The 22,024-nt window shown below is 33.3% G+C and overlaps 1 protein-coding gene across 1 annotated transcript in view; it reads left to right on the top strand.

The window, feature by feature from the left end:
• The window catches only part of Robo1 (roundabout, axon guidance receptor, homolog 1 (Drosophila)), an 829,689-nt gene that overhangs the window by 350,655 nt on the left and 457,010 nt on the right, over nucleotides 1–22,024 (top strand). Inside the window, exon 2 of the mRNA XM_013034895.1 lies at nucleotides 19,652–19,735. Coding sequence (XP_012890349.1) covers nucleotides 19,652–19,735 — 84 coding nt within the window. The remainder of the gene's footprint in view (nucleotides 1–19,651; nucleotides 19,736–22,024) is intronic.

Consider the following 22,024-nt stretch of genomic DNA (forward strand, 5'->3'; position numbering starts at 1 on the left):
ATATTGTTCGCATGTAATTTAACTAATACATTAATATTTAATATATTTATTAATATGCATGACTACATAAAGAGCCCTACATATAAATAATCGCAACTAAGTATATTTCCAGAGAAAGAACTGAATTTCCTTATTGAATTATTCCTTTTGTCACTTTCTGTAATAATCCTTTAGACCAGCATGATAAATATCACAGAGCAGTCTTCCTTCTCTAATCTTGGTTAAGCAAACTCCAGGTGTGGAGCCTAAATCCTGAAATCAAAGCTTTGCTAAGTAATATCTGTGCTTGCTTGTTTGGGTATGTTAGTTAACCATTCTGTGCAGCAACTGAAAGAGTCTTTCTATTTCAATTTTTTAAAAAACTTGCACTGCAGTTAATATTGTCATTCAATTTGCTTTTACAGATACTAAAATTCAGCACTAAATAAAAATAAGTGTTATGGTTGCTGTTAAATTCCTTCTTAGTTGAGACCCAATCATTTGCTCCTTGATACACATAAACAGACTCAGCATCATTTACTTGAAGTAACAGGGTTTGTCTGATTGGAGATCTTAAATTTGCAATAACCCAAACATAGTTAAACAAGTCTACAAAACGTGGATGATAGTGATGCTTGTCACTACCTTCTCCTCCACTGTAAATGTACACGTTCATTCTCATAGGACATCCAGGCTTCTATTTTAAGAATCTAGGTTGGACTATGTCCCATTGAATGGCCTCAAATATGCTATATCGCCTGACCTTCACTAGACCTTCCCATCTTTTATTTTTCAAAAGTATCTATTGTGTTTTTCATTTACATGCTTAAGAATACTTAAGTCTTTTCTTAAATATTTTGATAACTGCCCATCATGCCTTGGTGTCACGAAGATCAGTGTCACAGGAAAGCGCATATTTCCTGACATTCCTCCACTCTCTCAAACACACCTTCTGTCCACAGTTGTCTAAGTGTCTTGCTTATTGTCAATGATATTTATAATTGTTTTCTGTTTTGGCCATTTTTTAATTTCTCATATACTGCCCCCCATGGGAGTCAACTCCATAAGGAAAGAAATACCTATTCATACTTCTGTGCGTGGTTTTTATCCTATCCTGCAGAAGGAACTCCACACATACTTATTACATGAGTGAATGAATGAATAAATGAGTGTTTGTTTCACATTTCAGATGCCAGAAGCATATACACCTTTGCGTTTGACATGTAGATATCCAAAGCTGTTGTTTTGCTTCCCTTGAAAGTTACAATAAAAATGTCAGTGCTCTTTAAGCACTGAAAGGTTGACGTATCTACTTCTCTATTTCACACTGGTCCATTTCTGTCTCCCCATGCTACTTCACATCTTCTTCCTTCTTCGTTATCTTTGTCTAATTTCTTTCCCACAAACCCTATTTCTTTCTCTGGTAGAAATGAAGCTTAGGTGTATTCTCTCCTTCACTCTAACTCAAAACCTTAACTGTTATTTATATAATGTGTTGGCACATTGGATAAATTCTCTGAGATCTTCAAGGGTCATGAATGAATTTCTGACTGTGTGATGTTTTCCTTCAAGTTAATATTTGCTATGTTGCTTAACATAAGACATGAGAAATCCATACATGATTTCTATATGGGAGCTATTATCATCATTTTACACACAAGCAAAATGGAGGATCAAGTTATTAAGTAATTTGTTCAAAATAGAACCAATAGTAAGTACCAGAATTAAAATTTAAAGGAAGTAAACTGGACCATGTTTTCTAGTCCATTTCTAGTCCATTCTAGAAGTCCATATAAATAAAATAAAATTTTCTTTATTCTTAATTTAAAAATAATAATTTGATCAAAATAATAACAAAAATATATTTGATATATGCTTGTGTGGGAATGAATTGAATCTGTCTATGCATATATGATTAAGTCTATGTGAAATGAATGTTCTCAGTGGGGCAAGGGAATGATGAAAGAGTTAGGAGTCTTATTACACAGTGCTACACACTACTTGAACATGGCATAGTATTGTTTGCAGGTAGACAGATTCATTGCAAATGCATGTTGCATTTGAACTACTATCAAAAAGACTTGAAAACAATCAAGTTAATACTCGAAGAAAAGAAAATTTGACTTAAAGACTATTTAAACAATAAAATAACAAAAATAGTTCAACAGGTGAGTATTGGATAATAAAATTCATTTTGAGCCACTCTTTTACAAGGGAATATTGAAAAAATAGGGAAAGTGATAATTACTTTCTTAGATTTTTTGCTTACTAAGCCTAGAGTTTGTAAAAGATACTTGATATAACTTGAAAAAACTCTTTGGGACAGAGGTACTTAACTATAATGATTACTGATTTCCGTGGTGTAATTGCTTCCACCACAAAAATATCAAAATGCCATCAAGATACAGTGAGACAAAGAGTGATCTAATTCAGCAGTGATACTCATTAGATACTATATTTTAGAAATTAACCATATAGCTTGGAGGGAGAGGGGGACAGGATGGGAAAGACTGGGAGTAAATGAGGGAGGGGGTTGACACTGTTCAAAAAGAAATGAAGTAACTGAAACTCCTCTGTATATAACTTTACAATAAAAATAAAAATATAAAAAATAATAGATTATTGGGAACAATTCTGGATTCCAACAATCGGTTTGAGTCTAAAGTGCTTGGACATAATGAACATGGAACTGGTATATGACTCCAGCACACTACCGTGTCAGTGCCTTAAATCTGGAGCTATGTTTGTGCAGATTCGGAATTCTAATTAGTGATGAGATCGACATTATCCAACTAGTAAAATCTAGCATTACCATTAGACAATGTTAGTATTAGACAATGTTTATGAGAAATCCCCCATAGTGAATGAATGATTACTAATTTCAAGAATAGGCTTTTGTGAACATGAATATTTGTAAACAGACTATAATATTATATAAATTAGATAGATAGATAGGTTCTGAAATAAGCCAGCTCAGCTCAGAAACCAACATTATCTGTTTCTCACATGATGCAGAAGTTATTTTGTTTTCTTCTTCTGAGCTAATGTTATTTTAGACTTAGCTAGTGTTCCCAGGATTTTTCTTACTGCTAAGTCATTGTCTTTTATTTTTATTTAGTTATTCATTACAGTAATCTTTCTTTATGCAAGTTTGCACCCTTTTCTCTCATGTGCTTCATATTCTGATATTACTTGATCATATTTACAAGCCCCAAATGTCCTCTGTGCTTCCATTACTTTTTTGTCTTTCTGAAAAAATAGATAAGGCATACCTCATGTGTGCCATATCTATTTGTTTTTACAGAAAGTAAAAGAGGTAAGTTATACAATTATAGCTTTGTACATTAAAAATGAGACTATGAGAGATGTAAAAGAGAAAAGAACAAATAAAAAAGCATTAATTAACATTGTTGGTAAAGTATCAGTGTTTCTTTTTTCTTTTTGGTAAAAAAAACAAGAACCTGGAAGCTAAACTTAGACATAGAAAGTACCTAAAATTTGAAAAAAGAGGTGGGTGTAATTAAAATGCAGTTTTAAATAAGTCCTTTGTAAAATTCCCTTTCAAAATTAATAATTATAGTGATAATATAAGTGCATCAGTAACAAACATATAACAGATCCCACTTAAGTTAAATTCTGTATATAAAATTAAGCACCAAAAAAAATCAATAGTCATTAACTATCTTCCCTACCAGGTATGATAAATGATGGATTAACTTAACTGTGATCAGACTTTTCTTCCATCCAAATGAATAAAAAAGGCACTTCTGTTCAAGGACCACATAACTGAAATGTGCTGCTGGTCTGGTCTCATAATACTCAGTTTCCTAAAGTCATTTGAAGGATGGGATATTTAACTCAAATTCTAAGCCTGCTAATTTCAACTTGGGGCAATATAGTTCTACCAGAAACCAGTTGCCTGAATAGTGGATGACTTATCTACAGCCTCTGATCTAAAGAAAAACTAATTCATTGCAAAGAAAATTTTCTCATCCACTTTCTGCATTTTTTTTCTGGGAAAAACATGGCCAATTGTACTGTAAACCCATCATTATTTATGCTAAACAAAAAATATTACTGAATTTTGTTATTAGCAAAGTATATTTCAAATGCAGACATATGTGGAAATTCAAGACAAATTTAAGTAAGATCACTCTTTAACCCACAGTTGAATCATTTTGTCTGTCTCCTATATTCGTGTTAGAGTGCTACCTTACAGGTAGGGGGTCACCCTCTATAAAACAGATAAACTAGGCTGGGAATGTGACAGTGGTAGAGTGCTTGCCACCATGCATGAAGCCCTGGGTTTGATTCCTCAGTACCATGTAAACAGAAAAAGCCAGAGGTGGTACTGTGGTTCAAGAGGTAGAACGCTAGCCTTGAATAGAAGAAGCTCAGAGACAGTGCCCAGGCCCTGAATTCAAGTCCCAGGACTGAAAGAAAAAAAAAAAAGAAAGAAAGGAAAAGAAAAAAGAAACATAAACTGAAATTTAAGGTGAAATGTTTAGTGTTGTTCTCACATGATATTTACATTTAAGTATTTAAAATATTTAAATTCACAGGGTTTCTTCTATGCTTCGATCTGGTTTTGATCAGAGATAGTGTTTTCCAAGTGATGTAAACGTTCATTTATATTTCTTTCCAAAACTAATCCACTTCATCCAACAAATTTTAACATATCAGTTAAACTGTGACAATATATACCAAAGCCATTAATGTAAGTATATCTTTTAACCATTTTCTTTTCCAAAAATGTGTCTTCTCCTTGAAATCAATACATGCTGCTTGTGTTCATGCTTTATATCCACATTTGCCTTTTCATATACATGAATATGGACATATTTATCTTTCCTCTAGTAGTCTTTATTCTTCTTAATACTCTTCATATATTTCCTTTACTTATCATTATAACTATTCTATGAGTAGTATACATTTAATTCTATACACTGTTGCTTAGCAATGGAAACATTATGAAAAACTATTCTTTAAGAAATCGTACTGCATATTTTCTTTAAGTCCAGGTTATGTATACATATATATGTTGGCATACAAACAAGGACATGTTTATGTGTATCTGTATATTCTGAGTTCCTATATCTGATGCACTGTATATAGTTCTACAAGTGTATAACAATAAACATTTTTCTGTAACCATGTTTACAGAAATGACAATAAATCAATATAGTTCAAAGAATGAATAGGTTCTATTTTTATGGACCATTTCATTTCTAAAAGTTTTCATGTTTTCTTCTTTTCCATTTTTATTACATGGAAACCTACCCTGAGACTCTTGGAGTCCACTCAAAGGATCCTCTTTAAACATGACTGATGACAGGTGGGCAGGGACAATTCCAAGCTCTGTACATTTAAGAATGCTTTTGTACATTTAAGACTGTTTCTGAAGTAAAGAATTTTATTGTACTGGAAATAAAGCTTATGATTCATAAATAAAATATTGTAGAAAAGTTTTAGCCAATACATTTGATGAGGCATTTCCTTCATCATCTATTAAAGTATTCTTAGGTAGCTAAAGATTGATCCCAGCACAGTTATTGCTTAACAATTAAAGATCCTACATTGTATCACCTATAGAATTACCCATATGTATTTATCTCTGTCACTATTTATGTGACATTAAAAAAAACTACGAAGGTGGACATTTTATGCTATCTTATTTTATTGTGCTTTTAGGGATTTTAATCAAATTGAAAAAGAAATAATGACAATATGACCCAAACTTTTTCTGCTAAGCTGTGAGAGTTTATTGAATGAAAGCTTGAAGTTTAAATTCATGAGAATCCACTGTCTAGTCCCCATCAGTATTCGTTCAATCTCTTCCACAGAAATTGATCAAGAAGTTTGATGATATTTTTTCTTGTATAATCTTTTATGGTGTTGGCTTGTTAATCCATGTATTAATTGATCTAGATTTATTATGTAATCTTATAAGTTTTTCTAAGCTTGTTAAACACATTCATTTCCATAGGCAAATTTTGTATGTAAAAGTCTATTTTCCTTATAACTTTCACATTGAAAAAACAATATAGTTTGTTTAATGGGTTGATTTGTTTCCTCTTTTTATTTTTTAGGGGGTAACTATAGTTGACAACATTTAATTGCATTTTTCAAAATAGCTAGTTTAGAGAATTGGACATATTCCCAATAAATAGAAGTGACAAATATGTGGGGAGGTTATAGTAACTTTTCTAATTTGATCCTTACACATTTTATAAATATATTAACATATTACCAAAGGTCTTCTAAGTAAATGTAGTATGTACCCAGTAAGCATTTTAAAATAGCTAAAAGAACATTATAGAAAAAATATCTAACTGTTGGGGAACTAGCAGTGGAAGAGTACTTGTCTAGCATGCATGATATTCTGAGTCTAACCTCTAACACACACACCTCCACAGAAAAGGCTTTTAAATGACATTCAAGCAAAATGATTAATAACTGGAAACAACATAACTGTCCACCAAATAGTAAATGACCAAATGAAATTACTAATAAGCTTGTGATGCCATCATAATTATATGTTTTATTAGTTTTTATATTTTCATATATCTTTAAGTAGGTGTACAAAGGAGTTGCCATTTAACAAAGCATTTTATGAATGCAATATATCTTGATCAGTGTCGGACCTCTCAACAGGCTCACTCATTGCTTCCCTACGTACTCTTTCCCTCACTCTTCTTAATTTTGTAGGATGTGCATTGAATTCTTGTTTGCATTTTCCCTCTCTTTGTTTGTCCCTGGACCCCCACCCCACCTTTTCCTGGTGGCTTACTTTGCTGAACTTTTATTTTGGCTTTCTAAGGAATTGTACTATTTGAGTTGTCCCTTGATTCTACCATATTTTAGTTAATACACTTGTACAAATCTACATACCACCCAACATAATTACTTTCATATGAGTAAATTGATCACATCACTTTATTGGAATACATACAAACATCAAAGTAAAACTTCTTTATACAATCTTTGTACATTAAACTAAAAATAAAGTTTCTTACAATTACTATTAATTCTATAATGTAAAGATTTATGAGAGCAATTACCTATTGCTCTTTTAACCAACTTCATCATTTGTATGAAATTGATTGAATGCATATTTTAAAGCACCTGAAAGAAATGAATGTTCAAAAACCATGTTTCTAGAGCACATCTTTATGTAAGAAATTCTATTCCCATTTTTAACCACATTTAGACACTGTCACAGACTTAATGTCTTCTATAGTAGGATCATAGGACTCCAAACAGCCTTTGTTCTACATAGTAATCTACTACATACTAATTTTTTTCTCTATGAAAATAATTTTTAACTGTTGCCAATGAAATTTTTCTTCCTTTCTTCCTTCTTTTCTATCCTTCCCTCTTTTTTTTTCCTATAATCTGTATATAAACTTACAATTATCTCAAATTTTTAATGTTAATTTTTTAAGCTTTCTGAGAATCAATTTAGAGCCTTCAATCTCTTCTGACTGTAAAGACAAAGGTAGCTATGTTTTAGGTGTTCATATTTTTCAGGATGCATTTTCTGCTAAGATTTAATATTACCTGACTAGGAATATTTGCAAGTATGACAAATAATAGAATTTTTAATGGCATAGGGAATTAAGTACACATGTGATTGATGTGAAGCAATACAATGAGCTGTGAAATACAATGAGCCACTACCCTTTTTATACTGATCAGTCAACCCCTGCATTATGTGTATTTGAGCATTTTTATTTTTTGTGTTTTTCTGATTCATAATTATGTTTTATACCTGTTAGTTTGGCAGAAATTTATGTGATTAGAGTTTTTTTCTTAACCAGAGCCTATTGAATCACAGATAAGCAAGCAATTTAGTCAATGAAATATTTATATTTTGGGCAAGTTTATTCACCAGGTGTTAGGCTATCAGATAATTTGGGAATCATAGCTAAGCATTGAAATACACATTCCAGAGCAATTTTAACATTGACAAATAGCTATGTCTCATCCTAGAAAAAGTAATCTTAAGAATAAAGGTACCTATTCTTTGATGTATGATTGATTTGTATTAATTTCTAACTAATGCAAGTCTGAGCATCCATTTGTTAAAAAAAGTGACAGTGTTAGTGTCACTCTGACTCCCATTAATATTTTAAAATCTACATTGAAGTCTTAAGACCTATTGAAAAGTCAAATGTTGCACATTACTGTTTTCAATGTTGCCTTCTCCATTTACCAAAGTAAAATTATTTATTTATAAATCCTATATTTCCAAAAAATTCATGAGTGGTTATCAAAATTCTGGCAATATATAGAATGCAACATAACTTTTATTCTTTTTCTATAAACTTAAGTTGTCCTGTCCAATTTATAGGAAAATAAGTTTATTTACAATCCTGACTTCTTTAAAAAGTGGTAGCAAAATGGAAACAGTATTAGTTAGTGTTTATTAGGTACTGACACTTTTCATACTTCCTTCTGTATTCCATGTATGACTATTTGCAGGACCTGCACCATTGGAAATAGATGTTCACACTTGCTAGCCCCCCACCCCAGCTCCACTGTAAACATTTGAAAAGTCTTAAAATTATACTGGAAAAGGTTAAATGAGAAATACTCTACTGGCCACTAAATCTATACATGTGCACTAGTGTTCAAGGTTTTGTAGCACAAGGCACAAACTGATTGGTTACAATATCTTCAAAGTTGAATATACAATAGAGTTTCTTAAATGCATTCTTGCTCTTAGGTCTTATTTTGCAATGGGCAAGCTATTGTTCATCACATCTTTCTTCTGAGCCAAGCAGATAATCTAACCAAATATTAAGTCACTTCTCACTTTAGTCCTACAAGAAAAATCTACAAAGAGCTGCCATATATTGTATTTTATACTATTAGCTCTCAGTAATGAATGGCCTTCCCTGTCAGTCAAGGGCATTGCTACCCCAAAAGTAATTTTTATTTTACATTCTTAACTCCCTACTATGATTTGAATGTGAACACTAGCAACCTAATATGTTTAATTTTTTAATTTTAGAAAATTGTTTTTATTTACTTTTTTGGCCAGTCCTGGGGCTTGAACTTAAAGCCTGAGCACTGTCCCTGAGCTTCTATTGCTCAAGGCTAGCACTCTACCACTTGAGCCACAGTGCCACTTCTGCCTTTTTCTCTTTATGTGGTATTGAGGAATCAAACCCAGGGCTTCATGCATGCAAGGCAAGCACTCTAAAAATAAGCCACATTCCCAGCCTAATTTTTAATAACATATTTTGATAAAGTATTTTTTCTAGCAAGTTCCCATTATGTACAACTGTATGCAAGTTCACTCAAAATATCTACTTTCACAGTTTTAAATTACACAAATTTCCATTCGTTTACAGTTGCAGGAAAAAATTCATAAATGAGAAATGGTTAACTATACTTCTGATGACAAAAAATCTGGTCAGATTTTCCCCACTAAACATATACATTAAAGTTTGGGAATCTGCAGAAGAGAAAAAATAAAAACAACATCATGGAGAGGAAAACCAAAAGTGTAATATATATGTTGTAGGTTCTATATAAGTATATTTAAATTATCTGTGTAATTATGGATATATATATAGTAATTGTGTCATTAATTAGAAGTCATTTTAAAATGTAGTTTCAGGTTATGAAGTAGTAATCCATGAGCTAAGTGAATATAATGATTGAAGGGAGGAGAATCAAAAGTAGAGTGGTATGAGCAACAGACCTGTGCTCCACACCCTGGTTACACAGAGCTCGCCTCCAGGGAGAATTATGGAAGGATGCAAGGAAAATAACAAAGGAGAGTCCAGAAAGGAAGAGAATGTAACCACCATTGTGACTAGGCTCACACTGAGGGAAAATCAATGGCGCAGGATGAATGGGGAGTAAGTCGTGCCTGCCCTTGGACACTGCTAATCCCTGTGACCTTTAGAAAAGCTGAAAGTATAATATGACCCCAATAACCAGAATCACAATTAGAAGGAAGAGTGCAAAAGCGTGACTGCGGTTAGAAAAGGCAGACAATGATGTGCACTGCAGGGAAAGTTTGTTCCCTTAGTAGCTGAGTGAATGCCAACTTACAGATGCCCTTAATAGGTACAGACGGACAGCAGCCATGACTCTTAGCATCTGGGAGGAGGAGCAGGTGAAAAGGAACTAGAAGTTATGGCTTGACCTCGGGTCAAATGTTCATATGCCCACCTCCCAGCAAGGCACCAAGCCTACTTCTGTCTCTCTTCAAAAGGCAGCCGAAGAGGGGCAGATGTGAAGACATCTGGGATAAGAGGTAGCAATGTCTCCCAACAGTGAAGAAATCTGCCCGGTGATTTTATTATCAATTGTTGTTAATTTTGTTCTTCTCAAAAGATGACCTTATTTTTGTGAGTACAAAGCAACTGGGTAATTAAGCAAACTAAATTCAAACTGTCTGTATGGAACCTTTCTTCATGAGGAAGAGGGGCTTACCGTGTAAAAGTAGGGAATGCTTAGGACTGAGGAAACCAAACAGAAATGTCAAGAGCTATCCTCTAGAATTTTAACAGATACATTGTTCACTTTTCTTATATATGTACATATATATGCATATATTCCAACTTTGTCTCGTGAAAATAGAAACATTAAGTCTTTTCTCTTTACAGGAAGAATATGAAATAATATTTTTATTTATTCATTTAAAAATAATTTCCAATTGGATTAATTGTAAGACTAATTCACTGACAGTACATAACTTTTCAGAAATGTATTAAAAGTCTTTATGAATAGTTGCTTATTTTGTTCCCACAATACTCCTGTGAAGTACAAATCACTTTGTAATTCACAGATGAAGAAATGTGGGTAATAAAAAAAGTATTCAGAGTTATACAGCTAGTGGACTTGTGACTTACACCATATTAAATAAATATTATATATGCTTGATTGTAGTGGCTCCAAAATGCCACATATTTTATACTTCGGGTGAATTTAAGAAATTATTGGATCCTACCTGAATACCATTGCATATTTGTCCAAATAGCAGTGATCAGTTTTTAACGTATTTGTGAGGAATTGTATAAAATTTGCATACTATGTGCTTAAAAAAAACAGAACTCAGTACTTATTCAATGTCTCAGAAATAATCATTATACCTTAAAACTTTACTTCTCTCTCTACAAAAGAAGAATGATTTAATTTCTTCCTGAGTTCAAATCATTGTTCTAGTAATTTAGATATTATTATTGTGCCATTCTGGTCCTTTAAAAAATGCAAGATATATTTGTACATATTCTAAGGGCAGCTGGAACACCACCTGTTAACTAACTCCAAGCACCAGTTAATTAGCCAGTGTTGAAGTTACCTTATGCTTTGACTGGCAGGGAGTGGAATAGACGCAGATGCTGAGCACAATAAAAGAAAAGCCTTTGAATACCAGGGCAAAGTGGGTGGAGAGAATAACTAAAAAGGCGACAGAAAAGAGAAAGCCAGAATTAGAAGCTAAATGGACAAGAAATTAACTCTCAGAGATAAAAGTTCAGGGCAACAAATCTCTGCAGATTAAATTCCATTCCACCAACATACTTACCACATCAGATGCTGTCAAGGATTTGATTTGAATAAATGCAGAACTTAGCTGGACAATTGGATTGGTTTCTAATCATATAAAAGATAGCAATCACTTAATATTTATATAAAAACCTCCCTGAAGTTTACAACCAAACATTCAGATATGTTGGGAAGAAAAATGTTTCATAGTGCAGAATAATTTTCCCAATTACTTTAAGGGCTGTACTTTGTCAATGTTTCCATTAGGAGAGATCTAGAAAAGAAATAAATGGTTTTTACACTATAAGTCTCTCTTCATCAATAGAATGATTTCCAAACAGAATTCAATCTTCCTTGTTTTGTCAAATTAGGTTGAATTTAAATGAGTTAAAAGCTTTTCTTCTAAGAACTTTTACTCTAAGTTGAAGACTTATCCATTAATGCATTTACTTTCCTAACATTTCAGAAGTTTACCTTATATTTGTTGATTTTTATTTATACCTAAATTTTCATCTACATAGCTATATCTTTCATTGTTCAAATTAGAGGGTGCTCATAGGAAAACACCTTTTACATACCTGACATAATATTTGAAATGCCTTATTGTTTACTAATAGAACCATTTCCTTCCATTTAAAGTTTTATTTGTATTTATTACACTTTTTTACAGTTTATCAATAATTCCTTTTAGCATGCATGCAGGAAACACTAGTAAAACCCTAGCCAGAATTAAAGTCAAAAATGATTTTATTTCCTGAAATATATATTTGAGGGGATGTCCAGGAGAAAGATGACATTCTGTCAAAAATAATAATTTACCATAACGCAGCTATGAATTAAATTTAAAGTGAATATAATATTTCAGATAATTTAAAATGAAAAGAAAATAAGAAAGTAATTCATGTTCACTTAGAACAGTTACTGCCATTTAAAATAATTGACTATAGCAAAATTATACCCCAGAATTTTATCTATACACACTTTCAATTTCAATTCATAATATACAGCCACACTTTAAGTTTATTTCAAAAGATATATCCTTGTCATACATCCATAATAATATTATTTTTCAGTACAAACTTTGCAAACTTTATTTAAAATTTATATTAAACAATTTATTAAAATTTTCCATTCTTGGGTCTTAGAAGTTGCTTGCAAAAATGTACTCTTGAAATAATGTTCAAAAATGGACTAGATCCAGCCCAGACACCCGTAACTAACACCTGTCATCTTAGCTACTCAGGAGGCTGAAATCTGAGGATCACAGTTTGAACTGAGCCTAGAAAGAAAAATCTGTAAGTCTTATCTCTAATAAGAAGGGAAGTGGGGTTATGACTCAAGTGGTAGAGGACTAGCCTTAATGAAAAATCTCAGGGACAATACTTAGGCCCTGAGTACTGCCAAAAGGAAAAATAAAAAGGAAGAAAGAAAGAAAAGAAAGAAAGAAAGAAAAGAAAGAAAGAAGGAAGGAAAGAAAGAGAGAGAGAAAGAGAAAAAGAAACAGAAAGAAAGAGAGAGAAAGAGAAAAAGAAAGAAACAGAAAGAAAGAAAGAGAGAAAGCAAAAAAGAAAAAGACAAAAGAGAGATAAAGAAAGAAAAAGAGAGAAAAAGAAAGAGAGGGAAAGAAAGACAGAGAGAAAGAAAGAAAGTGAGAGAAAGCGAGACAAGGGAAAAAAGAGAGGGAGGGAGAGAGAAAGAGACAAGGAGAGAGGAGAGAGAGGGAGAGAGGAAAAGAGAAAGGAAGAGAGAAAGAATGAATATAAGAAAATCTGAATTTATCTTGACTTTATTTAATGAATAGTTTGATCCCTAAATGAACATTTTTTGTTTTTGTTTTTTACTTCAGGATAACATCTTATACTTTATAACCCCTATTTTAATTATTTTAATGATAGATATTGTATGTATAACTAACTTCCTCATTAAATATTTTATCTTGTTAATAAGCAAACAGTGAAGATGTTCTGATAATAGACTTAACAGAGCTAAAAAATAGGTCTGTGAGGTTTTCTTATCTTACCATCCAGTGAGTGGAGAATAATTCCTATTGTTGATTTGCTATTGAAATTCCATCTAGTTCCTTTAATTTGACTAGTAAGTAGAATCCATAGGATATAGCAAAAACAACAATAATAATAACAGGGAAAAAAACAGTACTACCTTAGAGTCAGAAATCGTCTATAGTCAAATTTCAAGTCCACTCTTTCCTAGTTGCAAAATGGAGGGCAAAAAACCTGGAAGTTAATTTCAGTATCTGAAAGATAGGAGCAGGGATAAGGAAGATACAGTATTGGTTAAGATCAGGACAGAAACATAAACATATCCGACTGGAGGGCATGTATAGATATTGATGGGTTAGATACATTTTAAATTTATATAAATGTTATTTGTGATTAGACAGTACAGTATTCTTCACTTTTGTTTCATATAGTCATCTAATCAACTAAACTAGAAAAGCAGTAACATTAATTTTGAGCTTACTTAGATAACTTGCTCTTCTGTACATTATTAAAATCACAAATTGCACTTATTAAGATTATTTTACCTAACCGAAAAGAACAAACTTCCTTGAATGCTTCTCTTCTCAACAATGTTATTAAGAATTTATGTTTTTTACATTTTGGATGAATTATCCAGAAACTAAAATTTTTTAATAAAAATTATACCTCAATTATAACATTTTGGTTCATTTTATCTAAACTAATTTTTCAGAATAACCATTTATCTCTTCTATCCCTTTTTTCTTTGAAAGAGATATAGCAGCCAATAAGCTTGACTCTCCTTATAACATAAAATTAGAGATTTTACAATTTCAAATGCAGATTTCAATCTTTACATAGTTTTGGTACTTACTTTTGTAATTCATTGCCTATGTTTCTAATTAAATGTTCTCAGTACTCCATTAAAGGATCCATTCCCTGCATTCCTCTTGATTAGGAGGAAAGAATCAATGAGAATTGATCCAATTTGTAGAACACAATTCTCATATTGATAGTAGTTTATATTCATTTGCTTTTCCCTAATCTTTTATTAATGGTCATCTTCAAAATGTCAATTAATGCCAAATCTTTACACAGTAATAATGCAAATCTATGAAGAAACCAGATTGGAAATGTACAATAGGGGAAAAAAGGAATATTTTTGTACTAATGTCTATTTGCATAACTGAATATGACAGAAAGGAGTATACATCAGACAGAGAGGGTGTCCTAGAGTTTCAAACTTTGACATAAAACAAAACCAAATGAAACATAAGTAGCAAAAGGTTCAAACTGAAATTCCAGGTTTTTCTCTTAGGCCTCTACATTACAACAGTGTTACAGTATCAACATGGTATAATGGACAAGTCAGAGAAGTGTAGATAGAATATTAGTTGCAGGTATGAGTCTGTACACTGTGAAAATAATATTATTAGCTGTTTTAATCACACCACCAGTTCAAAGAGAAACTTTGCTGCATGAATTTTTGTAGCACAATGTAGGGAATTGTTTGAACTGCTCAATCTTTTTTCATTCTCGTTTAAACATTTTTTTCCTTTTAAACTATTTTGAGTGTTTTCATAATACACTTAGTTGGATCTGGATGTCACCCATTGGTCACCAGGGTTGATTCGATGATCTGGCTGGATAGTCAGATGTCCCTTTCTCCCATGCTTCTCTATATGCAACCCTCCTGAAGCTGAGCATTGGTCGTAGGAGGCAACTTTCCCTGATAGAGGAAGACCAGTATTGTTTTCGGTCCAGGGTAGATGAGTAACTGTACTCCCCAAACAAGCTCTCAATATCCATAATATATCGAGTAACTGTTAACAAAGTGACGGTTTGGCTCTGACTTCTCTCAAGTCATTTGAAAGTTAAAAATATTTCAAACGTATCAACCCTTAATTATTTCACATGTATTTTCTAAAACAAAGGCCATTGTTGTTATTTTATTTTTTTGTAAACAGACTAAATCTCAACTCTTCACTGAGTTCAGGTCAGGCATTGTTTGCAGGAAGGCTTCATAGGATACACTGTACTGTATCACACACCTGGCTTCTTACTCTTAGTCACTACTATTGATGATTCTAAATTAAATCACAAAATTTCATTTAAATAAGAGGAACAAGAGATCTAATAATGTAGGCCAATCTACTGTATTATACAGAATAGTGACTGGAATTAACGTTGAGGTTTGTATCATTGATCATTGCTGAGGGCAGATTTTATCTGTTTGCACCACAAGAAACCAAGAAATGTTTGGGCATGAACAGTGAAAGGCACATAGCTACTAGCTTCACAAAAGGCTGCATTTCTGATAGAAAGTTGTAATTATCCATTGGATTTTCAGATACAGATATATATGCAGATTGGGTGTGTGCATGCACGTGTGCATGCACGTGTGCATGCACCAAGACTCCCATTTTTGTGATTATAAAAATGATTCACATGATTTTATAGATATTGTGGGGAGTGGATACAATAGCATATGAGTTCATTGATAGCAATTTGATTTTTCTCTTACATCTTATACTGTTGCAGAACATGAATTGAAGAAAATGTTTTTGTTCAGTTGGTTCAAATTCTGAGTATATCACTTAAGAATTTTTTGCAAATCTAGTTACCATTTCTTCATTAATTCATTGTCATAGGTTCAATGTAATGTAGGTAGGTGGGTTAATGACAAGTACCTGGAACTGAGAAATTCAATGTCTAGTGTAATGAGAACCATGAAACCCAGCACCTGCCATGTTAGTGAATTTCTAGATGGAAGGAAGGCTTTCATCTCTCACAGCTGCACCTACTTCAATCCAGGATACATGGCCCTGAATCTGGAATTTGGATATAAAAAGACCTTCAAATAAGGTCCAAACAAAATAGCCTCTCACCTCGTTATCTTCTAGTTCATGGCTCAAAAGAAAAAAAATCAATATTATTTAACAAAAACGTAAGTCAGTATCAATGGGACTCTGAAATTGTCCTCCATCTCCTGAACAGTGGGTCAGGTGGCGAGTTCATGTTATCTTGTTATATTTTGACAAGAAGGAGGAGAAAGAATAAATAGTGGAGTTAGTAAAAATGGTACCTTTTGTTTCCTTTATGGCCAGCATATCATTAACTAGAAGGCAGCATGAGGTAGACAGAATGTGTCTTATAGATATGGTAAAATTCATTGATTTAATGCAAAGTCTATTCTCTTCTGATCCTAAAAAGGAGCCCAAAGCAGGATGCGTGAAAACAAAAAAAAAAAGCAACTTTGGGTAAGTTAAAGTTAGGGAAAATCTTTAAATAGGCCTTTCCTTTCTAATGAGAGGAAACTGACTTACTTTATCTCCATTGTTGCTGTAATACCACCATCATTCTCAAGAAAGCTTGAATAGTTGGAAACCTTATTCCAAGATGATGCAATGTAGTATAAACTACCAAATTTAGTTATATTATGGATGTGTATGGATTTTATTATATTTTTATAAAAAACTTAAAAAACTGCACATGAGTTTTTATTACTAGTTTCATGGACTTTTTATTATATTTTAATAAGGTGTTTATAAATGTGTGTGTTTACTTTAAATAAACAATAACTACATAAATTAGAAGTAGGACTTTCATTGACAATCTACATTTGCTTCTAAAAAAGGAATTCATCCATATACTGTTTATATTAGAATATAGTAATACTGCAAGGTGGGGGGGAAGTTCACTGTGATATGTTCATCCATTCATAGCATATACTTTTTTAATTATAATTTTATTGTTATTACCAAGGTGGTATATAAAGAGAAATCCATTTTATAAGGCAGGTCATAAGTACATTTCTTTCTGGACGGTGTCACCCCTTCTTCCACTTTCCTACAATTTCCCCCTCTTGTCCCTGCACACAAGTTGCATAGGTCATTCTCTGTGTAGTACCTACTTTGTACCCTGACTTCATTTGTTGTCCCTTCCTCCCTGCATATCTGCACCCCTCCATCTTCCCTCCATAAAAGAAGGAAAACAAGCAAACAAAGCAAAAACAAGTGTCATAACCAGCAAAAGGAACAATAATAAAAATGCCCATGTTTGCATTTCCAGAAATTTGTTTCAATAAATAACACTTAAACATTCAGAGGAGTTATGTGTCTGGGTTCCTCCCCTAAATGTATCTTCTTTTAGTCTTGCTCTGTGCACATGCCTGGTGGCCTGTATAAGTTATCATAAACAGTTGTATTTTATATCTAGCTTCTATGTATGAGAGAAAACACGCTCTGTTTGTCTCTCTAGGCTTGTCTTACCTCACTTAACAAGATCTGTTCTAGATATTAAAATAACTTTGATTGAGAAGAAGTAGGGTGATCTCCTTCCTCAAAAACCTTTAAATGTATTTGAACAAGAAAATTTTCTTCATTTCTCTCTGTCAGTCTCCTAGCTTGCCTCATAAACAAGGTTATATAGTTTATTACCCAACATTCTAGTATCCAATACTGCCTCAAACTGCACTCCCCCAAAAAATCTGCCTCTCATTCTCTTTAACAGATAAGACCTAAAACCGACTTAACATAAAAAATAATTTTAAAAGCTCAGAGATGCTCTCCATGTCCAGCCCATTTCCAAAGTCAACCATAAAAATAACTATGACAAATCCATAGCTAGAGAGGAGGCAAGTGTGAATAAAGCAAGGACTCGGATTGTTTTCCCCTTTTGTCTGCACTGATCTGAACCGTTTTTGATTTTCACTTTAGCCACATCCAGTTCATTCTATGACACTTTCAAGTAGGAAGGAGGGACGATGGGAGATGAGAGCGGTGGATTACTTATCTATTTTTCTTATTTGTCTATTTATCAAATATGCCATTTCCAAGAAGCACAGAAGGATGCATTTTAAGACTTTTCATTCCTTTTCAAAAATCTCTGCACCATTCCTAAATAGCGGTGCCTAAGAACCAGTGTGTTGACCCAGCAAAAGGCAAGCTGTGACACAAAATTAATGATGCCTGTGCAGCTCCTGGAGGGACATTACCTGTGAGTACTTGCTGCCTCATTCATAAAGTGACAGGCTTTTTTCCTGCAGTAAACAGCTGTGCCATTCTGCTGCTCATCCTGAGAAATCTTCTGTAGATCCTGGTTAAGGTGATCAAAAGCTTGCAGAACACTGCAACTGGAGTGACCTATGACTCCATCTGTTATTCGATTTAGGAGGGACACTAATGGTTTTTATTCTTTCTGTGTCTGCTTATCAGCAGAGAAGCCATAAACACTATTCACATTTATCTTAACACACATGGCTGTGTGTAGATGGAGACAGGACACCTCTGACTCTACCCATCCATCGCACCATAGCCACTGGAGATTGGACTCTGAGGGTTGGGCTCAGACTTTACATCTAAAATTCCCCACTGGGAAGTGACTGCAATTTGAATGAACATAAAAATAACATCTTTATTGAGGAAATGGGAAGATACAAAATATCTAAGTAGGGGGCTGTACCATTGAATCTCAAGCTATTTTGATTGTTTGTTTTTTTTGTTTGTTTTTTTTTTAGCCAAGCACCCTAAGTGAGATGCTCTTTTCTTCATGTATTCATTTCAATATTTTTTTTCCTCAATCCATTAAGATGAGAAAGAGTTGCCTTCTGAAATAGAATGTTACACCACTTTCTCTGCTGCTTCTAAGAAAAAAGACATTATTACCATCTTCTCTCTTAGTTGACAAGATCACATTCTCCTCCTCCTCCCCTCCCTCCCCCTCTCCTCTGAGGTACAGTCCCTCGAGTCTGTAATTGCCAGGAGATGAAGCGATGATGGGAGTGATCAGAGTCAATAGCTTTGATTAACAATAAGGTAGGAAATTAGCAATGCTAGCATTCAGCCACCCTGCCCTCTCCCTCCTCCATATGCTCCCTCAGTCATGCTGGCCGCCTCACAGAGGGCAGTCAGAGCCCTTTGCCAGCTTTGAAGTGCAGGCAAAGGTGCAGGCAGAGAGCAGAGAATTAGGGAAATTAAGGAGAAGAAGGGAAAACTGCACCATGATGCTCACACCGTCCCAGGCCTCAGCGTGCCGCAGGAGGGGCGAGGAAGAAGTGTGCTGTGTGTTGTCATTGTGTGTTTTTTTGTCACATGTGGATTTACTTGTGTCTGGACATGCTGTGATCGAAATGGCAACTACTGTTACTACTGTGACCCCATCAGCAGCTCTGGTGTTGTTTCCGACAGACCCTGAAGACCTAGAGAGGGGGAAGGACAACGGGACGCCAATCCCCACCTCCGATAATGATGACAATTCGCTGGGCTATACAGGTAGAGTCTTTTCTTTCGCAAATACTCACTTCCTCCAGAGATCCCCCATCCACCTCCATCCATCATCAGCCACCTGTCTAAAATGATCTAATCCATCCCTGTCCCCAGCTAACAAACACAACTTCTCCTCGGTCCTCATTTCCCAGACTTCATTCTGTAGCTAGGAGGCCACCTGAAAAAGTAAACCCTTTCAGGAATAGGAATTTCACATGAAAACTGCATTGCCACTTGTTGTTTGCTTGTGTTTAAGAGGAATCGGAAACTATGATACCAACCTGTTTAGAAGCGTACATTTTTAGAGATTTTATACTTGACTAAGTTGCTCTCAGGAGAAAAAAAAATGTAAGACTACTTGCAGGTAAGTTGGTTTCCACATTATCTCTTTTGTTGTTGTTATTATACCTCTAGTACATGTAGTCTTAAAAATGACAGAAAGCAAACTCTGAATGATAAAACAGTTTTTTAATTGTCAACTTACATCCTTTAATTTTTTGCCTCACATTTTTTCCACTTCTGAAGTATATGAATGTTAAATTAGCATAAAAGTAACAAATTAATTAAATGTGTTGGAAATTATTTACCTGAGTATCCAAGAATGATTGACTTGAACCTATGCCAATGTTTTACCTATACAATTTTAAGTACAGTTTTAAATATAATCACATAAATTACACTTCTCAACTCTCTAAGATAATTTGAAACTTCAGATAAGAACAAAGAATAAAAGACCATTTAAAACATTAAATTGGATAAAGATACAATATGAGTCTTGTGCCATATTATTAATTTATTATATCCTTTTCATTAGCCCTCATTAACAAGGTTTACTATAGATTTTGCTCTGTTTTGAGCTATCCATAATGGTCTGTGTGAAAGAAGGAATAGTTTGGAGTTAAATATAATGGAGACATTTTCTATGCCACCACGACTGAACAGACAACTATAGTAAAAAGAGAGTGATCTAGTAAACACATTACACTTCGGGATAATATAATAAACTAATATTTAAAATTATTCTTTCCTATCTTCAAAAAATATTCCTCTCCACTTTTTATCCAATCTTAGGTGCTAAAAATTGAATTAATAACAAAATTCATAACAACTGTATTTTATTTTATATTTTATTATAAAGGTGATGTACAGAGGGGATACAGTTTCATAAGTCAGATAACAAGTCACCTATCCCTCATTTTGTTCCAGTTTTCTCCTCTAATAATAACTTTTAAAAAGTTTAATATTGTAGTTCTATATTAATATAGCTATCTCATTCTCATTTTTTACTCATATTTCAAGAAAATAAAAAATCTTGAGGAGAGATGGTAACCAAGTTTGCCTAGTGCTTTTTCCAGCACAAAGTTAGAACAGAGTGGTAAATATCATACTAATACCAAGTACAGCAAAGGAGTCCATACTTATAAAGAAATCCAAGATAGTATTCTTTCTTAAGGGTCTCCTCATTGCCAATGTACCTTGTTTAATTGTCTTGTGCTCACCCAATCTAAGCAAACTGCATTGTAGATACACTAAATAGGATTTGTGCTTTGTCTCCAATGCATTTCATAGAAAGTATAAAAAACCAACACACAATTATGATAGGGCATTGAATTAGGAGACCTTTCGTAATGATATTAAGACTAAATGTTATATTATCTTTTACATTTTATTTATTCACCCTCTTGGGTTAATTAGTAGTCAGACTTCAGTTAGAAAGCATATCATTAGATGAATTAATCTAAGGTAATAAACGTTTAAAAGTATCTTTATATTATACGAGGAAAATAATTAAAGGAATATAATTAATTGCAAAATGACTGAAAGGCCATCTTCAGAATGATATTGTTCCTCAGTCTATAACATTTTGATATTCTAGTACTAAAGGAAGTTTACTTGGCACAATTTGTTTCAGAGATTTTCTGAGGAACTTTTTTTATATTATGTAAATTAACTGTGGTACTGTGTCTGGCTTATTTTCATGTTTACTATAACTTTATTCATTCATACCTCCACTTTGCTGAGAAAAATGATGTAGATAGAATATCTTGGCATCTTGATGACTATGCTCAGAAAGAACTCAATTGGCTCTAAATTTGAAATAATCATTCAAAGTATTACTTGAAATTATCTTCTGACTTTTTTTCTTGTGTGCATGTGTGTGTGCACGCGCATGCTGTGTGAAGTAAAGTCTTTCCTAAGCCCTCAGATGATTGAGTGAACAAAATCTAAAGTTCATTGCAGAACATTCAATTCAGAGGAAAGTAAGATGGATTTTATATTCAGAAATGGTTTTAC

Source organism: Dipodomys ordii, unplaced genomic scaffold (genome assembly GCF_000151885.1).
Source record: "Dipodomys ordii isolate 6190 unplaced genomic scaffold, Dord_2.0 Scaffold199, whole genome shotgun sequence".
NCBI classification, from domain to species: Eukaryota; Metazoa; Chordata; class Mammalia; order Rodentia; family Heteromyidae; genus Dipodomys; species Dipodomys ordii.